This window comes from Amborella trichopoda, chromosome 2 (genome assembly GCF_054954075.1).
Source record: "Amborella trichopoda isolate Santa Cruz 75 chromosome 2, AtrichopodaSantaCruz75HAP2 v2.0, whole genome shotgun sequence".
NCBI lineage: Eukaryota > Viridiplantae > Streptophyta > Magnoliopsida > Amborellales > Amborellaceae > Amborella > Amborella trichopoda.
In genome coordinates, this window is record NC_142337.1 from 20,597,529 (window position 1) to 20,623,739 (window position 26,211).

Sequence of the window (26,211 nt, forward strand, 5' to 3'; positions counted from 1 at the left end):
GAGGAGGTTCAGCTTTGTCATTTTTGACACATGGAAGCATATGAAGTCCAAAAGGGCCATGACAACAAAATGCACTTATTGCAAGCCCTTTGACAAGTTTGTATCCTTGTTATACGAGTAGTTTATTCCGAAGTCTTTTGAGAAGTTGCATACAAGTAACAAGATCTTAATCAAGCAGGTATTACAGGGATAACTGATTCAAAGGTGATGCATCCCTAATCTAGAAGAAGAAATCTGGAAGGTTCAACAAAAACCTACAACAAAGATGAATTATTACCCAAGGAAATCTATATATAATTTCTCTAGAAAGACCCAGGAAAAATCTCGATAAATTCTCCCTAGAAAAATCTTCCTCATAAATGCAAATCTGCCAAACCAATGGCTAGGATTTTTCCTAAGGAATCAATGGCCAAGATTTGGCAACCTTTGGGCTACCCAAATTACGCTATAGATAAATACCCCAAAAAGAGGACCATTCCAGAAGATTAGAATTGAGCCTTGAGCCTTAAGTAAGACTGAGAGAGAGAGAGAGAGAGAGAGAGAGAGAGAGAGAGAGAGAGATTCCTCTCTAAGTGGTGAGTGATTCCCACTTGAGGTTGAGAGATTACCTCTTGTTGTCCCCTTTCTTTTCTATCAAATACAGCTGTAACATGATTTGTACTGAAATAAAATAATGAAGATCAGTCCATTGTGTCCTTTCTCTCAGTCCTCTTGCTTTAGAATACATTAGTCGGTATCAGAGCCAATGAGTCTGTGGCGGGGCGAGCAAGACGTGGTCAAGCTGTTACTAAGGCACCTACTATGGCGGAATTTGCTGAGCTAAATGCTCTAGTAGGAGTAATTCATGAAATACGTAAAAGTGGAAGGAGCTTCAACACCTCTAGCAGCCAAGAAGAAGATTCCATTATTGCTTATGAGAACCCATTTGCACAAACAAAAAATGGGCAGCAAGAATAGGTCCTAGAGATATTGGCCAAGGTTATGGAAGGAAGTGATATAAATATTCAAGTTAATATTGAAGATTTTTCAGTTAAGCTCAATCCCAATTATTTTGTTGATTGGTTAACAAGTATTGAAACGTTCTTTAAATGGCAGCATCTATTAGAATCAAGAAGGTAAAGTTCTTCACCACTAAACTTAAGGGGCATGCTCTGATTTGGTGGCAAACTTTACAAAATGAACAGGTTTGGCGTGAAAAATAAAAAATATAGACATGGTCAAAGATGAAGGAGAAACTAATTACCCGCTTTTTTTTTTCTTTCTAATTACAATCAGTTCATAAAAGGCTCCATCATCTAAATCAAAAGGTAGACCAACCAAGATTACACTTAAGAATTCTACCAACTTTTAAGCCAAGCTCAGATTCCGAAAAGTGAAGAACAACTAGTCGCTAGACATGCTAGTGGGCTAAAACCTATGTTATGAGAAGAGCTTGCAGTATTACACCCAATGTTTAATAAGTCGGAGGCGGCTGCCTAGGCGGTGGGCGGGGGGGGTGGGCCGCCTAGGCGGGCACCCAGACCCAAAGGCTCGGTGTTTCTTTTTTTAAAAAAATTTGGATCCCCCACACCTCCCCATTTTATTGTATATAGAATTATTTAATAAGCATTAAGCAAATATTAAACTAACTATTAAAATAATTATTCTTTATGAATCATACATTGAGAAAACACATCACACATGCAATTATTTAATAAGAAATTAAGAATTAAGCAATTATTAAACTAACTAATAAAATAATAATCCAAAATATATATCACAAAGTATCAAACAAAAAATACAAATAGCAAATAATAACAGCATTAGACAGTAAGGGGAAAAGTATAAAACCAAATGAAAACTATCGAAATATACCAACCTTCTTGAAGTGGATTCAATTTGGGCCAAACCAAAATGTTGGGGTAAATATCCTCTTTTTCAAGCCCTATTAGCCTCCAAGAGTTCACTACAATTGTTTTTGGGGGCAAAAATGGCCCCCCAAACCTTTATCCCCCCTTTTAAAGGGGTAAAGTGACATTTTTTGCCCCCTCCCTAATTTTTTTTCTGCCAAACTCTTGTAGGCCACCTAAGTAGTAGCCTTTTCCCGCCTTTTCAACGACCTAGTCAGGCGTCTTGGGCACCTAGGTGGGTGCCTAGTTCTGGCCACCTAATAGTGTCTGCCTTTAATCCGCCTAGCCATTTTATCCAAAAGTCCGCTTAAGCAGCTGCCTAGGCGGTCGAGCGGATGACTTTTCGATCATTGATTACACCTATGGGATATGGACGAAGCCCACCAAATGGCCTTAAAAGCTGAATAAAAAATGAAAAGACTCTCTTGTCGGTTGGAGTGAGGGAACCCATCAAAGGTTTCAAAGGTAAATATTAACATAGGTACGCCATGAAATTTTACCTTCCAAAACCCTCAAGTACAAATAGGGAGAATGCCAATACCTCAAAGGCTGCTGTTAGAAACCCTTCTAACACTTATTTTAGGTGTGGAGAGATTAGCCATGCCTCCATAGCACCTTTAAATGTCCAAAGACGAAACTAAATCTTCTAGACTCTATGGGAGGAAACGAAGAAGAGGAAGTTGATGAACCAAAATTTGACAATGATGATAATGATGCTTCCTCCCTTTGGAATGAGCTCCATGCCGATGAAGGAGAGAGTCTAGTAATTAGACAGGTCTTGAAAGCCTCCCAAAAGTGAACTTTCTAAAGACTGGTTAAGGACAAACATATTCCGGACCAAGTGCACTGTGTATGGCAAGGGGTGCACTCTGATCATTGACTCTGGATCTTGTGAAAACATGGTCTCTATAGGGATGACCAAAAAATTAAAACTTAAAACTAAAAAGCACCTTTGGCTGATTCAAAAGTGGGGGTGAAATTTTAGTTGACAAAAGATGTTTGGTTAAATTTAGGTTAGGAAAATAATACTAGGTTGAAATATGGTATGATGTTCTCCCTATGGATGCATGCCACCTCGTTCTAGGAAGGCCATGGCAACATGACCATGGTGCAATGCATGATTGCCGATGAAATACTCACTTTTTTGTTATAGATGGAGTCAAGATACGTCATTAGCCCTTCCTTATGAGATTATCCTAACCCTCAAATTCTCAAAGACAAAAATGTCAATTTATTATCTTTTAAAGCTTTTATGAGCAGCGCAAAAGTGGATGATTTAATTTATGTATTGGTAGCAAAAAGAAGTGAGAAGCACAATGTACCATAAGGCGTAAAAGACATACTTGACAAGTTTACTAATGTAACTCCTGATGAGTTATCAAAGGTCTACCTCCAATGAGGGACATTCAGCATCAAATTGACTTAGTGTCTGGTGCAAGCCTCCCTAATTTACCCCACTACCAAATGAGTCCTACTAAGCATCAAGAGCTACAGAAATACATCAATGAGCTCCTTAGCAAAGGATTTATCCAAGAAAGTATAAGTTCTCTCATTGATCCTAACCTACAAACACCAAAGAAAGATGGGTCTTGGGGGATGTGCATAGGCAATTGTGCCGTCAACATGATCATCGTCAAATACAGGCTTCCAATTCCACGGCTTGATGATCGATGAGCTAGTTGGCTCAAACATTTCACAAAAATAGATTTACATAGCATATACCATCATATTCAAATCCGCCCAGCAGATGAGTCGAAGACAGCATTCAAAACAAAAGATGGTCTCTACGTGTGGCTGGTAATGCCATTCGGGCTATTGAATGTTCCCATCTCATTTATGAGGCCAATGGTATAGGTAATGCATCCCTTTCTTGAAAATCTTGTGGTTGTATGCTTATGATGACATTTTAATCCATAACAAAAAATGAAGAATCCCATAAGGAACACCTAAGAAAGGTCTTCTGGGGTCTGCAAGGGAGTCCACCTAAAGATCTTTTCACAAGATCAAACTCTTTACTCAATCATTAGAATCTCCATTTACAATGAGGGACTTCCTTCCTTCCTTTAAATACAAAATATATGAAATAAGAAATAAAAATAATAATAAAAACCATAAAATTCTCTCTCTATCTCACACTTTATATTTCCTCCCACTTTTCTCAACCTCGTCCATGAGCTTTATCGAGTAAACAAGAAATACCCACGTCAACCCTAGAATTTGGAAACTTCTTATCCTACCCAAATCCTAAAAAAATAACTCAAAAAAAATAATAAAATCATAATTTTGAAATTTTTTCTAATTTTTATCTGCATCATGCTTGTTTTAGGGTCAGAATTGAGAACCTACTGATCCTTTGCTCATGGGCCTCAAGAGACCCACTCAGTTCTTGTAGGGTTAAGGAGATAAATTCCTAGCTTCTTCTATGGCAGCTACAATATGATCAAATTTTGCTAGCATGCTTCTCAAAAATTTTTGAACAATTTTTTTTATCTCGAATAAAATATCCATAGCTTCTAATTTGATTAACAAATCTGGCAACTCTAGAAAAGAATAGTTGAATAGATTCATTATCTTTTATCATCAAATTATCAAATTCTCTACATAAAGATTGAAGTTTAATGGGAATCACTTTTTCTGATCCTTGAAATTCATTTATCAAAATATCACATGCTTCTTTTGATTTTGAGGAAATCTTAATTTGACGAAAGATACATTTACATATCCCTTGCTGGATGAAAATAAGAGCTTTTGCATCTGTCATTTTATTTTTCTTGAATTTCTTTTGCTTTGTTTGAGACCATGATTCAAGTGTTGTTGCGTCTTGTGGCTCTCGATAGCCTTCTTCGACTTAATCCCATAGATCTTGTGAGATAAAGATAGTTTTCATTTGGAGACTCCATGAAACATAATCTTCTCCATTTAAAATACGCACTAGAGAGTGTAGTTCATACTAGAATTTGCTGCCATAATAAGGACTTAGGATATGAGGTTATTGGGAGCAACCTAGCTTTGATACCAAAACTTAGTTGGAGCAAATGGAAAGGATGCTAGTAAAGATTGACGAGAAGAGAAAGATACACTAAATAAGGATTTGTTTTCTATTATATTGAGATAGTTTACGCAAGAGGGACTATACTCTTTTCTTCACTCATTTTTTATACAACTTGTCTTCACACCCACTCAACCATACAAGGACACCTATTTATAGCCTCATATGGAAAGTACATCCTTTTTTGAAAGACAAATGTGCTACTAAGTGTACTACTTCCTTGAAAGTACAAACTGTTTTGTACTTTCTCCACCACCTACTCAAGAGATTTCTAGAGAGAAGAGAGTTCTAGAAAAGAGAACTCTAGAGAGAGAGAGAGAGAGAGAGAGAGAGAGAGAGAGAGAGAGAGAGAGAGAGAGAGAGAGAGAGAAGAATTATAAATTATTATTTTAACATCCTCTCTTAATCTGTAATTCTCGTAATGTTTCTAAACTAAATGAATTTATTAATAGAGATTTCTTTTGTGAAAATATCAGCCACTTGCTCATTTGTGTTGATGAACTTTGGCTCTATTTCTCCTTTTTCAATCACCTTGCGGATGAAGTGATGTGGAATTTCAATGTGTTTTGATCAGCTGTGAAAGACTGGATTTTGGTCATGGCAATAGCTAACATATTATCACAAAATGATTGTTGGAGAATCTTACTTTTGGTGCAAATCTGATAAAATTCTTCTAAGCCAAACTGCTTCACATGCTGCAAATTTGAAAATTGCTTGTTTCAAATGTTACACTTGTTACAAGAATTTTCATGTGTATCATTTATTATCATGAGAGCTTGTAGAAGGGATCTTGCAACAAGGCCAAAAATGAACTAGATGTTGTTGACGGTCTTCGAGAGTTTGGAACTTGATATTAGAGGGAAAAAGTGCTTCCGGTTTGGGAGAGTGTAGGCACAATGTCATGAGGTAGGTGGATAAGGAGGGCAGGCATAATCTCATGAGGTAAGTGGATAATAGTCTTACACTGAGTGGTTGTGGGTAGTTGGAAGACTAGAGGATATTGGTGCCTAGTAGATTGTTCAGATACCCTATTAAAATGTTGTTGGATTAAATTTTGAACTAATTAGAGAATGGAAAACAGAAACAAATGCTTAAAGAGAATAGGATCTAAACAATGGGATGCACTGGAACAGTGTGTCCTTAATTACCAGAGTTAAAGGGGCAGTGGAGGTAAGGGCAGCTAGCAAATCATTGGAATAAGATTTGCCATTCTTCCCAGGAATCCGTGTGTAGATTGGGATGGACTACTCAGAAGATTTTTTCTGTCCATAACTTTCAAAAATAAAAATAAGGCTCAATGTATTCTTTTCGATGGATTACCACTTTCCCGGGCTAATATGCATTTATTCTTTTTTCAAGAACCAAAGCCGGAGGAGGTGGATCAAGCAATTATCAAATCCTCGGTGGGTATTGGTACAAAACAGTAGGAGTTAACATTAAAATGTCTCTAGGCTTCACATATTGATCTAGAGCCATTCCATAAGACATTGTCAATGAATATTTACTCCATGTAGGACGAGCTTTAGAAATGAAGACCAATGGGGAGGATTTGGCCATATGGGATGGAGGGACCTTAGTACTAAACTACCTTTCTGAAAAGCCACATGGTAGTAGCAGAATCATGACAAACTTGGAGAAGTATTCAGAATTAGAGGATTAAGAAAGCTGATAGTGCTACCCTTTGGTGGAGCTGCACATGTTTTGTCCAAGTACCCCGTTGACTTGGTTGCCACATCTCAAGTTTCTGGATGTGTCACAGTGATCCTTTTCTGGCCAGCTTCAAAGTTCAAACCATGTCCCTGTCCTAGATACAAAGTTAGATAATTGGGCCAAATATTGTTTTGGTTCATGAGTATGTTCACAGAGACACCAGGGTTCGAGGATACTGAGGGAGAATGATGGGGCTTCGGAAGAAATAAGAAGACAGCATTAGAATTTTTTTTTATTGGGAAAATCAGTGGGGGTTAGAACCCCCTACCCGTTTTAATTAATAAAGATAAAAAATATTGGAGAAGGGTAAGATAAGAAAGCATTATTAGATGCTAAAGAGAAGGTGGTATTGTAACCAAAAGATAAAGAGCAAAAGGCTTGGACGAAAGGAATTCCGGATTTGTTAAGGCAAACTAAATGTGGAAAAGGAGAAAGAAGTCCATGGTTATGAACTTAAGGGATGGAAGTACGAAAATGGGCTTTCTTTCATAGGATAAAGAGTACGAAAAAGAGGGTGGGCGTGGCATAAGAGAAGCCCAAAGCAAATAAAGAAGGAACAAGGAATTAAAAGGAAATAATGGAGCTTCATAGTGGATCCATCCTAGATTCTGGATTTTAATGTACAGCCTCAATAATCTGTGAAAGTGCTAAAGCAAGTACTCCAAGAGGGTGGAGGAAGAGGAAAGAGGAGAAAAAAGGAGTGATATCTGATATTCAGCATATCAGTCTGATTTCAAGCCTATACAAGCTGTCAGTCTGGGATTTTCTCTTGGAGACATGGAGAATAGGGGCCATTACATGCTTTAATGTAACAAAATCATTAGAGGTATGCACAGCACGGATGGAGCAGTCTTAGCACATGAGTGCATGAACTGAAGGCATACAACCTTGTGAACTAGGCTTCTTAGATAAAATGTTAGGTAAGATGAGTTTTGAAATTCTAGGAGGTGGACACAGGCGTTTGTTGCAAAAACCTAATTTTCCATAACCTCATTTTTAATGAACAGGTCAGGAATTTATGATAAGTTTTGGCAAAGTTTTATGAAAGGACATGGTTGGAAGTAGTGAGAAAAGATATGAGGGCCTACGACCTCACTAAGGGTATGACCCTTAACAGATTAGAATGCAGACCAGGATTCGTGTAACCAACCCCAATTAATTGGGAAGAGGCTTTGACGATGATGATGAATGAACAGGTCAGGAATTGGGCTGACTTGACTATAGCAGCTGGGTTTTCATAGCATTACGTCTCAAGTTCCATTCCTATGTAACCTTGTCCAAAAAAAAAAAAGAAATATATATATATATATATATATATATATATATATATATATATATATATATATATTAAATAACAGATCAACCAAATGATATTTTCAAAAGTCAAACATCTTTGAGAGGCTGACTGTCATGCTGCTAGCACAACTGTAAAAGGAATTCAACCACAAAGAATGGTGAGCAACTGGGCTTGCATTGACTGAAGGTCTAACTATTGCGCAAAGTGTGGCCAATTGCCCATCTTCAGTTAGAAACTGTCATATTGATTTTCTCACCATATCAGTGAGTAAGCAATTATAACAACGTTCATTTTTGGAGGCCATTATAAAATTTACCAACCAAAACCAAAAGATATCACAACAAAAGAATTACCGTCATGCCACTTGTTGAGGCAGTCGAGCATAAGAAATAAACCAAACAAGCCAACAGTATGCACTACAGTTTCCCATAACCGAACCCAGCATTTACCAAAAGAAATATCAGAGGTGCAAAGAAGTGGTAAGCAATTCTCGACCATAAATTGCATGAAATTTAGAACCATTGAGAAGATGGCGTCCTATGCATGATTTCATTCCAGAAATTTGCTTAAGGTTTATGTGCAGCCAAGACACATACATAAGTAAACAATGACATTTACTTTAATTTTCTTTCCTTTTATAAGTATTTGGGATGAAATAAATGAGGTTCTCATTGAAAAGAACGGGGCACTATAACACTACAAGAATCAATTAAAATACATTAGGGGAATAGAGAAATTTTTTAAAAATAATAACACTGTAAATCCCTGCTTGGAAATCCCTAAACCAGCCAATCTATCCACCACAGACTTTGCATGCTCAAGAATATGATAGACATCCATTTGTTGGTTACGTGAACATGCAAATTTTACAATTCAATCTACAAGAAGGGAAAGTATCCATCAAGTCAGTCCTTCAGTTCCTTTAGATTTGAATTTTATGCATAATACGGCCCAGGTCAATATGAAGTAGGTGTAACATAGAAGACCATATTGGAATAGCAACATAGGAATACTGATAGAGGTCCATTACACATCCATGGAGACCTACATGTTAGCAGAGATCGTAGACATTCCTAGCTCTTTCCATAAGACGTGCCTTTTCAAAGAACACGCCCTGTCAGAGTGAGTCAATGAGGAAAGATATTTCTCGTACTCATACATTCACAATGTTACGGATCTCGTAAATAGGATGTCTAAAACAAACCACACAAAGGGTATGGTACTTATAAACACATGAAAACTTACCATTTTGTTGAGTTCTTCACGACTTGGCATAAAGATGGATTGAAATAATACGTAGATTAAAAATTTCACCCTGTGCCACACACTCATTCTTGTCCATGTCCTCCGCAGTGTAATCTATTTTAGTTACCAACTAAAAAAGTTAGATGACAACAAAACTTTGAAGCACGATTTTATAAAGCTAACAATAACAACTACACTAAATAGAGTATCTACATCTAAGAGTTGGCATGCTGACATTGTGAAAATCTTACACAATGAAGAAGAATGAGAATGAGACATTGGATGAAGAAGTATGGTTACCCAGCCACACTGATCTGTGTAGACCCATTCTATATGTATATATATATATATATATATATATATATATATATATATATATATATATATATATATATAGTCTATTTTCTCTAATATCCATGTATGATATTATAGTATGTACACATTACATAAATAAGCAGCTGATGCAATCTATAAGATTATAGATACTACCAATGCTAGAGTAACAATAGCGCTAGAGTAATCTAACAACTACCAATGTGCTTTGTATTTTTACGTGATTGAGCGAAATTGAACGACACTAGGGTTCCCACAATAAAGCAGCGATCTAGATATGTTTTCGCCAAATGCTGTTATGTTGAATCCAAGAAACTTTCGCAATAACTGCTGTCATAGATATGTATTCTGCCTCCGTGCTCGACCTAGCAACAGTTCTTCGTTTCTGCTACTCCATGAATCCAAAGTCCGTCCAAGAAACATATAACAACCACATATGGGGCGACCAAATTCAAATCTCCAGCCCAATCTGCGTTAGAGTAGGCAATGACAATGAGAGGATTATAGGAAGTGTCTCCTCACATATATATCAGTCCATCACTAGTAGTGGCCTTGGACGTATCGAAGTATGTGTTTCATTCCCCAAATGAGTACAATACGGTGCATACACAAACTGGGAGACCCGGATCAATGCAGAAACAATGTTTGGTACTTGTCAGTGTCAAATACTTGAGGGCACCAACAATAATGTAATATTGTTGCAGATCAGAAACCGGTTCCCCGTCTTCTGCTTTAAGTCTTTGATGAATGGGTGTAGGAGTCGAGGCTGATTTACAATCCTTCACACCACAGCAAGAAAACAACTCTATGGCATACTTATGTTGGGAAAGGATAAGTTTATAAGTGTAGGCGTCATGGAAAATTTACAATCCTTCATGCCACCAGTTAGAGGCAACTCCAAGACATACTTATGCAGGGAAAGGATAAGTTTATCATCAGTTTTGTCCACTTCAACACCAAGGAACTATTTTAGTGAACCCAAATTTTTCATTCGAAATTTCGAGTTTAATAACTCCTTTTTGGTTTGAATGTGATCATGCGAGCTGCCATTAATAACAATGTCATCAACATAGAGAAGAAAAATTGCGATTCCGCACACTAGTACAGATCGACAATGTATAGTCCACTTGACTACACTTAAAACCATGAGATATTATTTCCTTGCAAAAGCCTATGAGAACGTGCTTGAGATGCCTGCTTAAAACCATAAATCCTCTTGTTTAGTCTGCATACTTTGAATTTTAGATCAGCCACAATGTTCTTGGGTGGCTACCCAATATAAACTTCATCCGTGAGATCACCGCGAAAGGATGCATTTTTAACATGTGCTTCTGGAATATCCCTACCATAAGTGATTGCTAAGGAGAGAACAATGTTAATTATTCCCACTCTAACCACTAGGCTGAATGTCTCGTCCTACCCTCTTCTTGAGTACACCCTTGTGCCACAAAGTGAGCTTTAAAGAGCTCATTGCTACCAACACCCTTGTACTTGATTTTATAAACCCATTTACAACTATCACATTTCTATTGTAGGGCCCGTTTGCTTCCCTGGAAGAGACCCATTTCTATAGAAACGGCCCGTAAATGATGTTTGGATGCCCTCCTAAGGCAGGAGTTCCATTTCTGCATGGAAACCAACTTCCACATTTTAAACCTTTTTTATGGAAATGTCAATTCCAACCAAATAGATGTAATTAACATTTCCAAGAGATTGAAAGAGAGCCAGAAGCCTTCAAAACCTAGGCTAAGTTATATTTATTAGAGTGGGTTGAGGCCTGCCCAATAAAAAGGATCTCAAACCCTAGAGCTATAATAATTATAATAAATTAATATTAATAATTAATACATATATAAATAATAAATAGTATATATTATATTAATTATAAATATATAATTAACATATTAATTACATGTAATCATTATATTATTATAATTACAACAATTATATAGTTATAATAATTATATAATCACATATAATTACTATAATTAATCATATGCAATAATTTATGTAATTAATTTCTATATTATAATAGAAATATTAAAATAACTATAATATTAACTATTATATGATATATAATAATATATAACACCATATATAATCCTATTATAATAATTTTTTTTGAGTCAGTTAACATAATTCTAGTATTATAAATTCATAATTATTATAACATTACCCATTATATGGTATATAACAATATATATAAGGGTTTGTATACAATGAGACCATTTATTTTTGATACATGGAGGTCACAATTACTTATAACCCTCCTATGTGAAATCTAATAGCTTGGATGTGTCACAAAGTTCGAGAAAATTTCTTTTGAACTTTAAACTTGGTCAATGGAATAAATGCAGTTGATAAACAGAGGTCACAATTACTTATAACCCTCCTATGTGAAATCCAATAGCTTGGATGTTTTTTTTTTTTTTTGTTTTTGTTTTAAATAGGTTAACTTTTACTAAAAAGAATTACATACTAGCTAAAGTAAAGAAGGTAACCCCACAAACCGGGTGCTCACAAACCGGGTGCTCAATGTACAAAAACCAAGAGAAGTGAGAGAATAGAGAAATAGACGAGAAGAAGACAAAAACAAAATACACAAAAGAAAGCAAAGGAACCAAAAAGCACCGAGAAGTGTTATTTATAGAACCTCAGAGATTGGGTAAAAGGAGTGGGGAGAAAGAGAGCCTTTGTGAATAGGTTAAGAGGGGGGAAGGGAGGGGAGTGAGATTTGGGAAGGGGATGAATTTAGAAGATGGGGTTAGAGAAGAGGGCTTAATTTGGGGGAGATAAGAAGATTATGACTGAGAAGGAGAAAAGAGAGAGGGGGTGAAGGAAGGGCAAGAGAGAAGATAGGTGGTTTAGAGAAAGAAAGGAGGAAGAGTAGAGGTGCGTTCCATAAGAGGCTGAAGATGATGGTTGCCGGGAAGAGCTGCTGGGAGCAAAGGTCCTATCGGAAGAGAGCTTCAGAGGAAGATACGATAGAACTTGAAGAGGAATAAAGAGAGAGACAGAGAGACTGAACCAATTAATGAAAACATAGCTGTAAAAAACTGAAATGGAGTCTAAAGATCGAAACTTCTTCTTTTTTTTCTCTTTTTTTTTTCATTCCTTTGTTTCCTCTTTTTTTTCTTCTTCTTCCTTTTTAATAGCTTGGATGTTGTTATAAAGTTCAAGAAAATTTCTTTTGAACTTTAAACTAGTCAATGGAATAAATGCAGCCAACCAATTTCACATCCAATGGTTAACATTAATTGTGATTACCTTGTGCAAAAAGTAAATGGTCTCATTATATACTTTTCCTATATATAATACCATATAATATAATAATGGAAAATTGTTTCATGCAGGGTGCACAACATTTCTACAATATGCGGTCCAGAGGTATAAAGCATCCATCTTAAAGATGGATTCAAATAGGTGGTTCATCTAAAAAGAATTGTAACTAACGGTCCAAATGTTTTCTTGATGTAATTTTTTTTTTTTGAAGAAGTTAACTGTAATATATATAAAGGAGAGAGTACAAAGAAAAAGAAAGAAGTGCACTTCCACAGACAGAGGGCAAACAGAACCCTTATGCCAAGAGGGATGAGAGAGAGAAAGTTCCAAAAAACATCTTTTTATCAGTTACAATGCTTGTAACAGGGCAACCAACAAAAAGATATCTATCCCAAAAATTAGGCTTCTTCTAAGACCGCTCCATCTTTTAGCTAGTGTGTCCGCTGCGTGGTTTCCCTTCCTCCAAATATGCCTCCATGAGACGCAAATATCCCTGCAAATGTAGTGAATCTCATAAAAAATGTGTGCTAGGTTCCAAGGAGGGGGTGAAAGTGTAGATGCCCAAGCTATAATAGTTTTGGAGTCTCCTTCAATAATGAGGAGCTCCGAGTGGTAAGGTAAGCAAAGTTTGGGCCCTTGAAGGAGGGCAGATGCTTCCGCATCCGTGGAGTCAGCATGACCTATGGATAGAGATAAGGAGGCAAGAGTGATTGTGGAACTGTCCCTTAGGAGTGCCCCTATTCCGGCTGGACCCAGGTTTCCTAAAGAGCATCCATTGAAGTTCAGTTTAAGGGTACCCGGCTCAGGAGGTTTCCAACATGAACTTCGTGAGATGCCCTTATGTTGATGTTGAAGGATGGTTGTCCACTCATAAAAGAAAACAGCATGGGGAATGCCTTTAAAATCCTTATGGTTAGTTGCCCAGAAGATCATAGAAGATTTGAGCTTAGCGAAACAAGTGGGATAACTTGAAGAGACTCCCCTGAAAATTCTGTTGTTTCTCTCGATCCAAATTGCCCAAATTGTTGCTCCCACCGTAGTTTTCCAAAGAAGGATCCCTGGTTTAGGCCATGGATAAGGTTTGATACTATAGAGAATGTTAGGTACTGAAGCCAGGAGTACCCACTGTATGCAAAACAATTGTAGTACCTTACTCCATAAAGCAAAGGCATAAGGACAATGGAGGAAATGGTCATTGGTTTCCTCTTCTTCCAAACAGAGAGCACATCGGTTGGCCAAGGGCAGACCTTTTCTTTGTAGCCAGTCGGTGGTGAGAACCCTTTGCCAAAGGGTGACCCACAAGAAAGTTTTGAGTTTAGGGGGTAACAAAGACACCCACGCCGATGCTACAATGGAAGTGGGTGAATGGGGGAAGGTTGGGGGAGAAGTGAGATAAGAGTAAAAGGATGAAACTGAGAAGGCACCAGATGAACTTGAAGTCCAAATCAGCTGGTCCCCTCCTATAGGAGATAAGAAACAGGCTTGCAGGGATGCGAAGAGGTCCATAAAAGGGGGGATTTCACAGTCATTCAGGGCTCTTCTGAAGCAAGGGTTCCAGGAGCAAGAATTTCCCGAATTAGACATCTTCGTGGCCACTGAAGAATCTTGAATGCGGGCTAGTGAGAACAGGCCCGGGTACTTAACCTTTGGGCGATAGGACCAAGCCAAACATCGAGCCAGAATCGTACTCGGTTGCCCCTCCAGGGGTGAATGCGAGTGCACTTCTTGAAGGAGTGATATGAAGATCAAAGAGATCGCCAAAAAACAGAGGCTCTACTGTGATTTCGAATTTCGGGAATCCAAGGAAAAGCTGGGATATGGTATTTATGTTTGATGATCTCAATCCACAGTTGATCAGATTGAGTTGATAGGCACCACCACCACTTCCCAAGGAAAGCCTGGTTCTGTTTCTTGAGAATTTTAATACCTAGTCCTCCAAGTCTTTTAGGTTGGCACAGTTTGTCCCACGAAATCAAATGGTATTTGTGGTCATTCCCAACTCCAGACCAGAAGAATCTGCAAAATGAGTTGTTCTATCCTGGCTGCCACAGCGGTCGGCATATGAAAATAGACATCTGGTAGATTGCGATATTGGCAAGAGTTGCTTTGATCATGGTCGTCCTTCTAGCCGGGGAAAGGAATCGACCCTTCCATCTTGCCAATTTCCTACCTACTTTGTCTATGATGTGGGACCAGGAGCTATGCTTAGGTTTACCTAAACACAGAGGCAGTCCAAGGTAATTGGACGGTAAAACTTGGGCCTCGCATCCCCAACTGTCGGCGTAGGCTTTAAGAGAATGGTAATCAATGGAAACCCCCATTATTTCTGTCTTTTTGAAGTTGACTTTGAAGCCCGTAGCGAAGTAAAAAACAAGAAGAGGTTATCAGCCTCTTCAGGATCAGCATTGCAAAAAACCAGGGTGTCATCTGCGTATTGCAAGTGCGAGACGACTGGGCCCTGGTTCCACAAGAGCTCCCATGAAGCATACCAACTTCGAAGAGGCAAGCTATAGATTGACTACAAACCTCCGTGGCAATAGCAAAGAGCAAAGGAGTCAGAGGGTCTCCCTGTCTCAAACCCCTAGAGGACAGGAAGAATCCCTTGGGGGATCCATTGATGAGGATGGAGAAGTAGGGATTGGAGTAGCAGGCTTTCATCCACAATCACCATTTCACCCCGAAGCCCATTTTGGTTTGAGTTTCCTCAAGGATAGCCCAATCCACGTGATCGTAGGCCTTTTCCCAGTCAAGTTTAACAATCAGGCCTGGTAGATTACTTAGATGTTTTGAGTGCACACACTCATGGACTACTACAGCCCCCTCCAAGATTTGCCTATCTTTAACAAAGGCACTCTGGGTGGTGGATATAACAAAAGGCCGGGCCTCTTTAAGATGAGATGCTAGGACCTTTGAAATAATTTTGTAGGTCGATTTGACTAAACTGGTAGGTCTGAAATCTTTGATATGTTTTGCTCCTTCAATCTTTGGGACGAGGGCAATGAAGGTGGCATTCATAGCTCGATGGATGATAGCCCTTGAGTGGAACTCAAAGAACATGGCCATGAAATCACTATGGAAGCGGTCCCAATATGTTTTGAAGGGGCCAACTAGAAAACCGTCAGGGCCAGGGTCTTTAGGGGCCAAGTCCAAGATGGCTGCGAGTATTTCTTCTTCTAAGAAAGGTCTTTCCAGCCACAAGGCTTTGTCAGGTGGAAGAGAGCAAAAAAAGAGGTTCCCCATGATTGGTCTTGGTCTTAGAGGAGTAGAGAAGAGATTAAAGAAATAGGATAAGATGGCGTCTTCAATCTGGTTAGGTTGGTCTAACAGAGAGTCCCCATCCATAAGGTGAGAAATAGAATTATCTCTGAGTCTACAATTTGCAGTTTTACGGAAAAAACCAGTATTAAGGTCTCCCAACTTAAGCCATTTAATCCTTGATCTTTGGAACCAAAACATCTCCTCTTTCTTAAGGATATTTTGATAGTCCAGTTTAAGTTGGGATCTACATTGATGCTCGGAGTCGGATGACGGTCTAGATTCTTCGAGAATATCCAAGTCTTGGATGGCAGAGAAAGTAGACTGTTTTTGGGGTCCAAAAGAACCAAGGAGATTTCTACTCCAAGCTTTGAGTGTGGATTTCAGGAGCTTCAGCTTTCTTTGAAATCTGAAACCCACCCATCGTACCACCGAGTGCCTGAGAGACAACCACCAGGCAGGGAACAGGGAGGAGAAAGAATCATCTTCGAACCAAGCCAGCTCAAATCTAAAAGGTTTAGGTGCTCTTAACACTGGCTGTGTGTCGAGTAGCAATGGGCAGTGGTCGGAGGTTGGTTTGGGTGCGGCAGAGATGTGAGAACTAACAAAAGTTTTGTCCCAGTCATGGTAGACAAAGAAACGATCAAGTTTGGAGAGAGATGGGCTTAGGGAATGGTTAGACCAGGTAAATTGAGTGCCCTGGATAGGGATATCCAGAAGGTTGTTTAGGGCAACAAAATTCGAGAAACTTTGCATCGCCGGGGTAATTCTAGAGGAAGAGTTCCTTTCGAAGGACCAGCGAGTAACATTGAAATCTCCACCTAAACACCAGATTGGGTGGGGTAGAGAGGCCATGGAGTTAAGTTCAGCCCAGAAAGAGGGTCTCAAAGAATCTAAGTCAGGCCCATAAACGGCCGTGAATTTCCACGGTAGAGTGTCTGAAACTCTGGACAGTAAAATTGAGAATGAGAAAGAACCCACGGAGGCATGGATAAGGGAATTTGTTCTTGGGTCCCAAATTACCCAAATGCCTCCAGAGGCTCCATTGGCAAGGAGTGCTTCCCATTAGCAGGGCCGTCTGCCCCAGACTAGTCTAATCTGAAGCAGGGTAGGTGCTAGCAACTTAGTTTCTGCGAGGGCAAGGATAGAGGGATTGAATTTCATACAGAAGTCCCTCACGGCCCGTTTTTTATTAGGGAGGCCTAACCCTCGGATATTCCAAGAGAGAAAAATCATCAGGGAAGGCAGAGATCCTCGGGGATCTTCTTACCAGATACCCTAGGAGAACAGGGTCTGAGGCAAGAGGCCATAGAGGTAGAGAGGCAGCACGGTCACAGTTAATATTATAGACCAAATTATCAAGTTCACGTTTTCCTTTGCGACTTACCCTGAATCTGGTAGGGGTGTTTGCCTTGAAGAACTAGTTGAAGGGTCCTTCAGGTCTTGAGTAGGGGAAGCCCATAACATCCATAACATTATGAATCTTTCCTTGAGCTCGATCGATTCTGTCTACAAAAGAGGAGTCCACCGACATTGGAGACGGGCAGAGGCCGGGTAGGAGCTGGAATATGCCGACCTAGGGACGCTACGATGCAACGGAGATCCTTCTCCCAAGGAAGGAGATTGCTGAGAGAGAGGCTGCATATTAATGATTATTTCTGAGAGAGATTGTCGAGAGAGAGGCTTAATGTAATTATTATTTCTAGTTTTCGAAAAGAAATTCATATTAATGATCTCCATGTTAAAGATTATATATTCTCTAAAAGTTAGGATCAAATTATATTTAAAAAATATATTTATTGCCAAGCCCGCATTTCTACAATATGCGGGCTGGCCGCATAGAAACTGTCCTATAATACCATATATAATTTAGTACTATAATATAATTTTGTATTATTATATAATACTATAATACTATATGATAATATATTAATATTCATATATATTATAAGATTTTAATATATAATAATACTATATACAATAATAATAATATATTATATACAACAATTCATCATCATTTTAGCCTTTTCCCAATTAATTGGTCGGCTACATGAATCTTGATTCTCCATTCTGCTCTATTAAAGGCTATATTATCAGTGAGGCCATAAGTCCCCATATCTTTTTGGACTAGTTCCAACTATGTTCTTTTGGACCTACCCCTTGCCCTTTTTAATCCTTCCACTTGAAGTAATTCGTACCTCCTAACAGGTGTTGTACTTGTTTGGCGCCACACATGGCCAGCCCATCTAAGTCTACTCTCTCTCATTTTATCGCCTATTGATGCCACGTCTAAATTCTCTCGAATAGATTCATTGCGAATCCTATCCCTTCTTGTTTTGCCACTTATCCATCTCAACATCCTCATCTCCGCAACACCCATTCTATGGGTATATTGTTTTTTGTCTGCCCAACATTCCGCTCCAAAAAGCAAAGCTGGTCTCACCGTTGTCCTATAGAACTTGCCCTTCAGCCTCATTGGTATGCAGCGATCACATAAAATTTCAGTTACACATCTCTCCATTTTCTTATATTATCAACCCAAGATATCGAAAGTGCGATCTTTTTTGTACTTCCTGGCCGTCAATCTTAACTACTTCCTCGTCTCTACTCCTATTATTACTAAATTTGCACTCTATATACTTTGTCTTAATCTGACTGATTTTAAAACCTTTGGATTCTAGAGCATCCCTCCAAAGTTCTAACTTTGTGTTGACGCCGTTTCGGGTCTCATCAATCAAAATTATGTCATCTGTGAACAACGTGCACTACGGTACCCCATCCTGTAGGTGCCTAGTTAAGTCATCCACAATGAAGACAAAGAGTATGGGCTCAATGTTGATCCTTGATGTAGACCTATTATCACTGGAAACTCACTCGTCTCTCCACTAGTTGTTTGTACATTAGTAACCACTCCATCATACATATCTCTCACCAAGTCGATGTAGTGCCGCCAAATCAAATCTCGAGGTACTCTATCATAAGCTTTCTCTAGATCAATAAAGACCATGTAGAGGTCTTTTCCCTTCACCCTAAACTTCTCAATCAGTTGCCTAAGTACGAAAATAGCCTCAGTTGATACCTTCCTGACATAAAACCAAATTGGTTTTCAAATACACTTGTTTCATGCCTTAGTTGTTGCTCAATGACTATTTCTCAGAACTTCATAGTATGGCTCATAAGCTTTATCCCTCGATAGTTTGCACAATTCAGTATGTCTCCTTTGTTCTTGTAAAGAGGTAATTATGATAATTATAGGAAAAAGTTATAAAATATAATATTTTAATACATATGATAATTAACATATAACAATATATAATTAACATTAATTATATGTAACAATTATATCATAATTATGATAATTATAGCAAAAAGTTATATAAGGTTGACACATCACAGTGACAGTAGAATTAAGGTGCACCTCAAAACTCCATTACGAATGGCTATTTTGACATCGGAAAACCATCAAATTGATCATCTCAACATCAAGATGTACAAATATGGAAAAAAAAGGATTTTAATTCCTAGAAATAGTACATCTTGCAACATAATTTCTGGATCGTCTATTTTCAAGATTTTTTATGTGTTTGTAGATCTACTTGATTTGAACTATTTTTGGAGTTTAAAATTTTAAAATTAAAGATGAAAATAGATTTTCAAACCATCCTACATGCAAAAATTGTATCTTATGACGAAGTTTTGTTTATGTGCCTTACTTTGGATACTGTCCATAAAGACCATAATGAGGTGATAGTCCACAAAGAGAACACAATTTGGATACTGTACATAAAGACCATAATGAGGTGATAGCCACCAAGAACTTAGAGTGACAGCGTATTTATAAGATAAATCGCTGTATGAAATGCCTCACTCAAAGGATAACAGAGACCCTATTCTTATACATCACAGTGTGAGCAGTTTCAATGATATTGGGGTCTTTGCATTCAGTTATACCATTTTGTTCCACCATTTATGGGCAAGACGTTTAATTACGTATGCCATTATCTATGAGGAATTTGGTAGGCTCTTGGATGTGAACTTCGGCAAATTAATAATTCATAGGAAATTGGCTGTCACCAATGATTTGTATTGACAAAAAACAGTTAACACTTCAGATTTTTGGTTGAGAAAGAAGATCCAGGTGTGTCGCCTATAATACTCAATAAATATAACATCGCATTTGCTATGAGAAATGATTATTTGGGAGTGGGTCCCACACATCAGAATGTACCAGCTCAAAGGGGTAAGTAGCACTTATATTGTGAGAAACAAAGGGAAGGGCATGATTCTTACATAGATGACAACTAGAATATAAAAAGTGTACTCTTTTGGAAAGTTAGAACATAAAAAAAATTATTGGACCTGGATTAGAGAATTACGGTAACAACCCTCTGGCAACAAGACTCTCAATTAAACTATAATCACAATACCCGAGGCGGTGATACCAAGCTTCATTTGTGCCTTTACTTGTCTTAGATAATCCAACTGCAGACACCAAAACTGACGACCTTGATCTAATTGAAGAGGGTTTAGCTTCCTTTACATGGTAGAGGTTGCCACGTCTCTCCCTCAGCAAAAATTTCCTTCATGTGTAAATCCTTCACATACATAGAGAAGTAAGAACGAGTAGGAGTTCAAATCATAACTGACTTAAAAAAGACACTAAGTTATGCATAATATGGACATGTGGATTGGATGAAATGGAGACATTTTGGACATGAATGATGAGGTGAGTTTCTCCATCACTGGTAATGACAATTCCTCTACCATGATAAGGAATAGGCTAGCTGAGAGAACTTACATTGCCAGACACATGGCTGGCTGCCAGCCAAGAACCCACTTTCCATCATTCGAGTAGGTGATGTTCAAATTGAAGAAGCAATGATTGAAGGCAGCATACCAGGTTGTGGGTTGTGATGAATTTGTTGAAGAAGACTGAGATGTTGACCATAAATGAAGGGGGTTATTTGGCATTTCCACAAAGGGAAATTAAGGAAAAAATTCAGTAATATGGAGGAGAAAGGAGGAGGAAGAAAAAGATTTGGCAATGAGTAAAGGATTTTATTTTTCTTTTATTTTCTTTTCTTTTTTTTGTGGGGGGGATGGTTAGGGAGACGCATTCCTTTACCTTTTTTCATGGAAAGAAATTCTCCGTTGGTTTTCTTTCAAGAAGGAATGTTAGCCCTTCTTTTAGTAGAAATAGATAGGATTACTTACTCTTTTTTTTAGAGGAACATTTCCGCTAGTGGTATATTTTTTCCCCCTTCTCTTCTTTTGAAAAGAAATAGATGGAAAGGGAGAGGAGTGCCTAAGTTTTGGCTAGGGTTTTTGGTTAGGGTTTCTCCTACTTTTTTTGAGATGTGCTCGAACAAAGAAATATAGATTCGCAAGGGTTTTTGACAAGGATCTGGAGAGATGCAAGTGAGGAAGATACTGGGGTTCAGAGAGAAGACATATAAACACTTGGGTGGAACTGAGTCTAAGAACAAGAGAAGGGAATATTGGGTTTTAGAGAGAAAACAAGATATTGAGGTTTGTGCAGTTTCTTTTTTTCTAAAACGGATTGAGAAAGAGAGAAAAATTAAGGTTTGAGAGATGCTAAGGTGGAATTAGATTTAAGACAAGAGGGGGAATGGAGGGAGCCTTAGAATGGGAGAGAGGGATATAGAAAAAGGGTTTTGCAAGGTGTTTACCACAAGTATGATTGGGTGGACTTTCAGACCTGAATTCTCTACTCCGATACCATGTGAGAATGTTACACAATGAAGAAGAGGAAAGAGATGAGACATTAGATGGAGAAGTTTGGTTCTCCAACCCATAGTTACCGAAATCTCTCCATCAACCTCGTGTTTCCGGTTCCTAAACTAATTCTGCATTTCTGTTAAGAAATCTCCATGGATGAAGAAGAGGAAAGAGATGAGACATTAGATGGAGAAGTTTGGTTCTCCAACCCATAGTTACTGAAATCTCTCCATCAACCTCGCGTTTCCGGTTCCTAAACTGATTCTGCATTTCTGTTAAGAAATCTCCATGGAAACCGTTTTTGGGAACCAAGGAAACTCAATTCCTTAATTTCGAAATCTCGATTTTGTTGGAAATATGGCCTATCACGGCCTAAATTCCAGTAGTCTTTCATTCAGTGGGAGCGATTGAGATATTGAAATCTTGGCGTCTTGCGAAATGGAGCCCAGATTCTTTTACCCCGAGTAAGCATGAGGCATCGAGAGTTCACGTGTTAAGAAAACAATTTCTCAAAGAGGTGTGAGGGTCACCTCCTAGTTAGGATTTATAGGTTAGCCTCAGGTTTAGCTACAATCGGCCAGGGCTTGGAGAATCCAAATGAGAAAAATAGAACCCGAGTACTTATTGAGTATTCGCCTTGTATGGAATGGTCAAGACTTATGGGACATAAGTCCGTATCTTGACACGAGACCATTGCATGGCATGTGCATTTTCATTTCGTACGGGAAGCCACTCTTCCAAATGCATTATCCGAGTTTGGAAGAGTCAGTGCACATGTGCTTTGAGAGGACCCCTGTAATTGAGTTGAATCATGTCCCACAGGGGTACACCTCTAATCCATTGAGAGCCGAATGATCAGAAGTTCTGGCTCAGCGGCTTTGATATGACCAATTATGTGTCCCTGCTTTAGACTGTGGAACATAGGTCTATTCGGTCGATCTGAGACTCAACGGAGCATCATTCGGAACTAGCCCAATGGAGTACTCTGATACCTACAGTTATTAGCTTGAGATCTCACTATACATTTTGTCCGATTTTATAAGGATGAGAAAAACTTAATAATTGCTCAAAAATACTTTAAATATTTATTGTGAATTTTAGAGAATTTTTTAGAATTTTATTTGATAAAAAAATGAGGATTTTCATATTGTTTGGCTCAAATTCCACTTTAGTCCAGACCTAGTAGTGCCATGTGACGTCCGAGTGGCCATAGGGCTGCCACATGGCAACCCACACCTCACTCTAGGATCACCGCCCAGCTGGGCACTGATCCCTAGGCGGGGAACTAGATTGACATTTGGTTGCTTGTTTTATAAGGGATTGTGTTATGGTTTCTTGTTATATATTGTTATATTTTGTTATATAATGTTATAAATTAAGGCCTCCTTTTTATCACGTCTTAATTAGCTCACACATGGGTTATGCATGACATGTATGAAGTTTAATTAATTAATTTATTTGATATTAAAGAGAAAATGCATTTTCAAATTTGAGTTGAAAAATTTCTTCACCCACGTGTGAAGGGGACATTATCTTTAAATTGATTGGTTTGAAATGTTAGATCTACAAAGTGATTGGCTTTGATAGAGTAGAATATCTACACATGTGTGAGCTTTGCCAATTACTTCTTTGCCCTTTAGCCTTTGTAGTTATCAACTCTAATACATTATTAAAAAAAACTACGGGTATGTTTGTAAGGTTATATTGGATACAATTGGAATAAAAACATGGGCCAAGGACAAAATGGTAAAGTGGCATAACTTAGAGTTAGGGTGAGTAATAATGGTGTGAAATCCCATTCCTTCATCCTAGTGGTTGGATGGGGATGGGTGGCTAGGTACATTAGCCTCTCATGTGCCTTTGGATTAATGCATCAAGGGTGTTGATTGAATCCAAAGTTACACCCATGCTATAAAAGCACATCATGAGATATACCCTAACTATCTCAACTCTTGAACCATTTGGAAAATTGTTGCTCCCCTCCTTCTTCTAAGGTTTTATGAGAGAAAATTGAAGAGAGAGAGCTTTTAGAGTTCCATTAATGGTGATCTTGATGGTGGTCCTCCTTTCTTATGCTTAAGTCCAAAGTGTGCATTTATCAAGGTAAACTCTATTGAATTTTCTTTTCTCATAAGATCATATCCTTGGCATCTATAGTTGCTGGAGTTTTGAATTTAGAAAAGTTTCATTGATCTTAGAATCCCCATTTAATAATATTTTTCATCATGCTTATTCATAGTGTGGTCCTTCATGAGTTATAGCCTATATGCATGAGAATCCATGATCATGCATAATATCCATTAATTACGTTGCTTCAAACCCATCAAATAATTTAGTCTCAGAGTGTCACTCCATTTTCAGAATTTTTTCATCACGATTTTACCTATGGGGGTTCAAAATCTTTCCATACAAGACTGTTTTGGTTGTCCGAGGGACCACCGTGTGTAGTTTGGCCATAACTCTCTTATTCTTTATCCGATTTGATTCAAACATTTTTCATTCTGTTTTGGATGATAATGCCAGTGTGTTGAGATCTTAAGAAGTGATTTTAAGGTGTGTAACTTCTTCCCATTTGGATTAGACACTCTTGTGAGATTGAACAACTTTTGTACAATCCGAAAGGACAAAATTAAGTCCTTATAGGGCCCGATTGCGTGGCCCCGGCACAAAGGGTTCAAAACATAGCCTCCTTATTTTAAGTTGGCATTCTAATTCCTTGGTTAGTTGATTTTATTCTTTAGAATTTTGTTTAGATTAGTTGCATGATGTATTTAAGCTTTATGACATAGTTTACGTAATTTGCGTTATGAAAGTGTAATTCATAAGTTAGTCTTGCTTTATATGTAATTGCCCCATAAGGGGTTGGTATTTAAGTTTATTTACAGTGGTTATACAAGGCTAGAAATGGTTGTAATTGTTATGCAAAAGAATCGTAACTTATTTACTTAGCTTGGTTTTTAGTAAGTGGCTTGTTGAAGGTGTCCAGTTTGCCTTGTTTTTCGGCTTGTAAATTTGCTCTAGTCTTTGTATCCACTTTCAATTGGTATCAGAGCTAGGCTCATTTACAGCCTCTTTTAGGGATTATAGAGTGCCAAATAGGAACCCATGGCAGCCTGTTGAATACTCACCGAATTGCTCAAGGAGGAGAGGTTCAATGGAATCAACTTCTCCGAATGGAGAAGGAAAATTGGTTGTGTTTCATGAAGATGGTATATTGCCATTATTCACTTCTAGACCACCTAATCCGCCCGCAATCAATGCTCCTCAAGTTGTTAAGGATGCATATGAGACATGGCATAACAAAAACCAAAGTGCCATGAATATTATTTTTGCAACCATGAGTGATTCCTTTGTTAAGGAGTATGAGAATTCCATGTGTCAAAAGATATTCTAGAGAGCATGAAAAAAAAATTTGACACACCAAATGAAGCTCAAAGGATCATTAAAATGAGGAATCTCATGTGTTGTAAAATGGATGATCACACCAAAGTGGGGGATCATCTAAGAGAGTTCAAGAGTTGTATAAGAGAGAGTGAGAGAGCCGGTCACTCATATGATGAGGTGACACAAAAGGCGATGTTTGTGCTTTCAATCTCAATCTCATGGGAGACCTTTATGGCAAATTTGATGGCTAAAGATGCGCCTACAACAGTGGAGGAGATTGCATTTTTCATGGAAGGGGAAGAGCAAAGAAGGATGGCAATGGATGGACCATCTTCCGTGGTCCATATGGTAAAATCCCACCAACCCTCATCTTTTTCTACTCCCTTAGTCATTACTCCTATCTCTTCTTATCTTCCTAACTCTTTTATGGTGAATACATGTAATGTGGGAGTGAGTGAGAGTGATAATGCTAAAAACAAGAAAAGAAAGGATAAAGGCAAATGGAAAGGGAAGGGGAAGCAAAAGAGAAAATCCTACTCCCCTTATCCATTTAGCCCTTACCCTCCTAAAACCCATGCCTACCCACCAAATCATGCTAGCCCCATACCTTTTAGGCCTAAACCACCACCCACACTCAATGATGGTAGGTGGGAGGTCGGTTTCGCCTTCAAGCCACGATTATTCGAAGGTGCAATGCTATAGATGCAAGAAATACGGGCATACCCAAAAATTTTGTAGGTATCCTCCTCCTCCACAAAACCCTCATTTTGCTCTTAAGCCCAATACCGGTGGAGGACCTAGGAAAGAGAGAGTTCGCACGGTCTATAAGACTTTGATTGTCAATGAGGAGGCGGATGTGTGGGTTCTTGACTCGGAGGCTACTATCTATGTGAAAATTCTATGAAGGGCTTTAGAAGGTTTTATGATGTCAAACCCGGTACCCATAATCTTTATATGGGTGGAAATCAAATGGAAAGGGTCTTAAGAAAAGGGGACTATGTGTTAGAACTCACTAATGGTGAGACTCT

At 38.3% G+C, this 26,211-nt stretch overlaps 1 protein-coding gene across 7 annotated transcripts in view; it reads right to left on the reverse strand.

Annotated features, from left to right (window-relative positions):
* LOC18445640 (TraB family protein) overlaps positions 1 to 26,211 on the reverse strand; it is a 72,611-nt gene that overhangs the window by 15,718 nt on the left and 30,682 nt on the right. For 4 of the 7 annotated variants that reach the window (XR_016049394.1, XR_002282939.2, XM_088858293.1 and 1 more), the window contains exon 6: positions 9,191 to 9,304. The exons of the other annotated variants lie outside the window; for them this stretch is intronic. Coding sequence is in view for 2 of the 4 variants with exons in the window: in XM_088858293.1 (XP_088714419.1) it covers positions 9,191 to 9,304 (114 nt within the window). In the remaining 2 variants the exon portion in view is untranslated. The remainder of the gene's footprint in view (positions 1 to 9,190; positions 9,305 to 26,211) is intronic. 7 annotated transcript variants of the gene reach the window in all.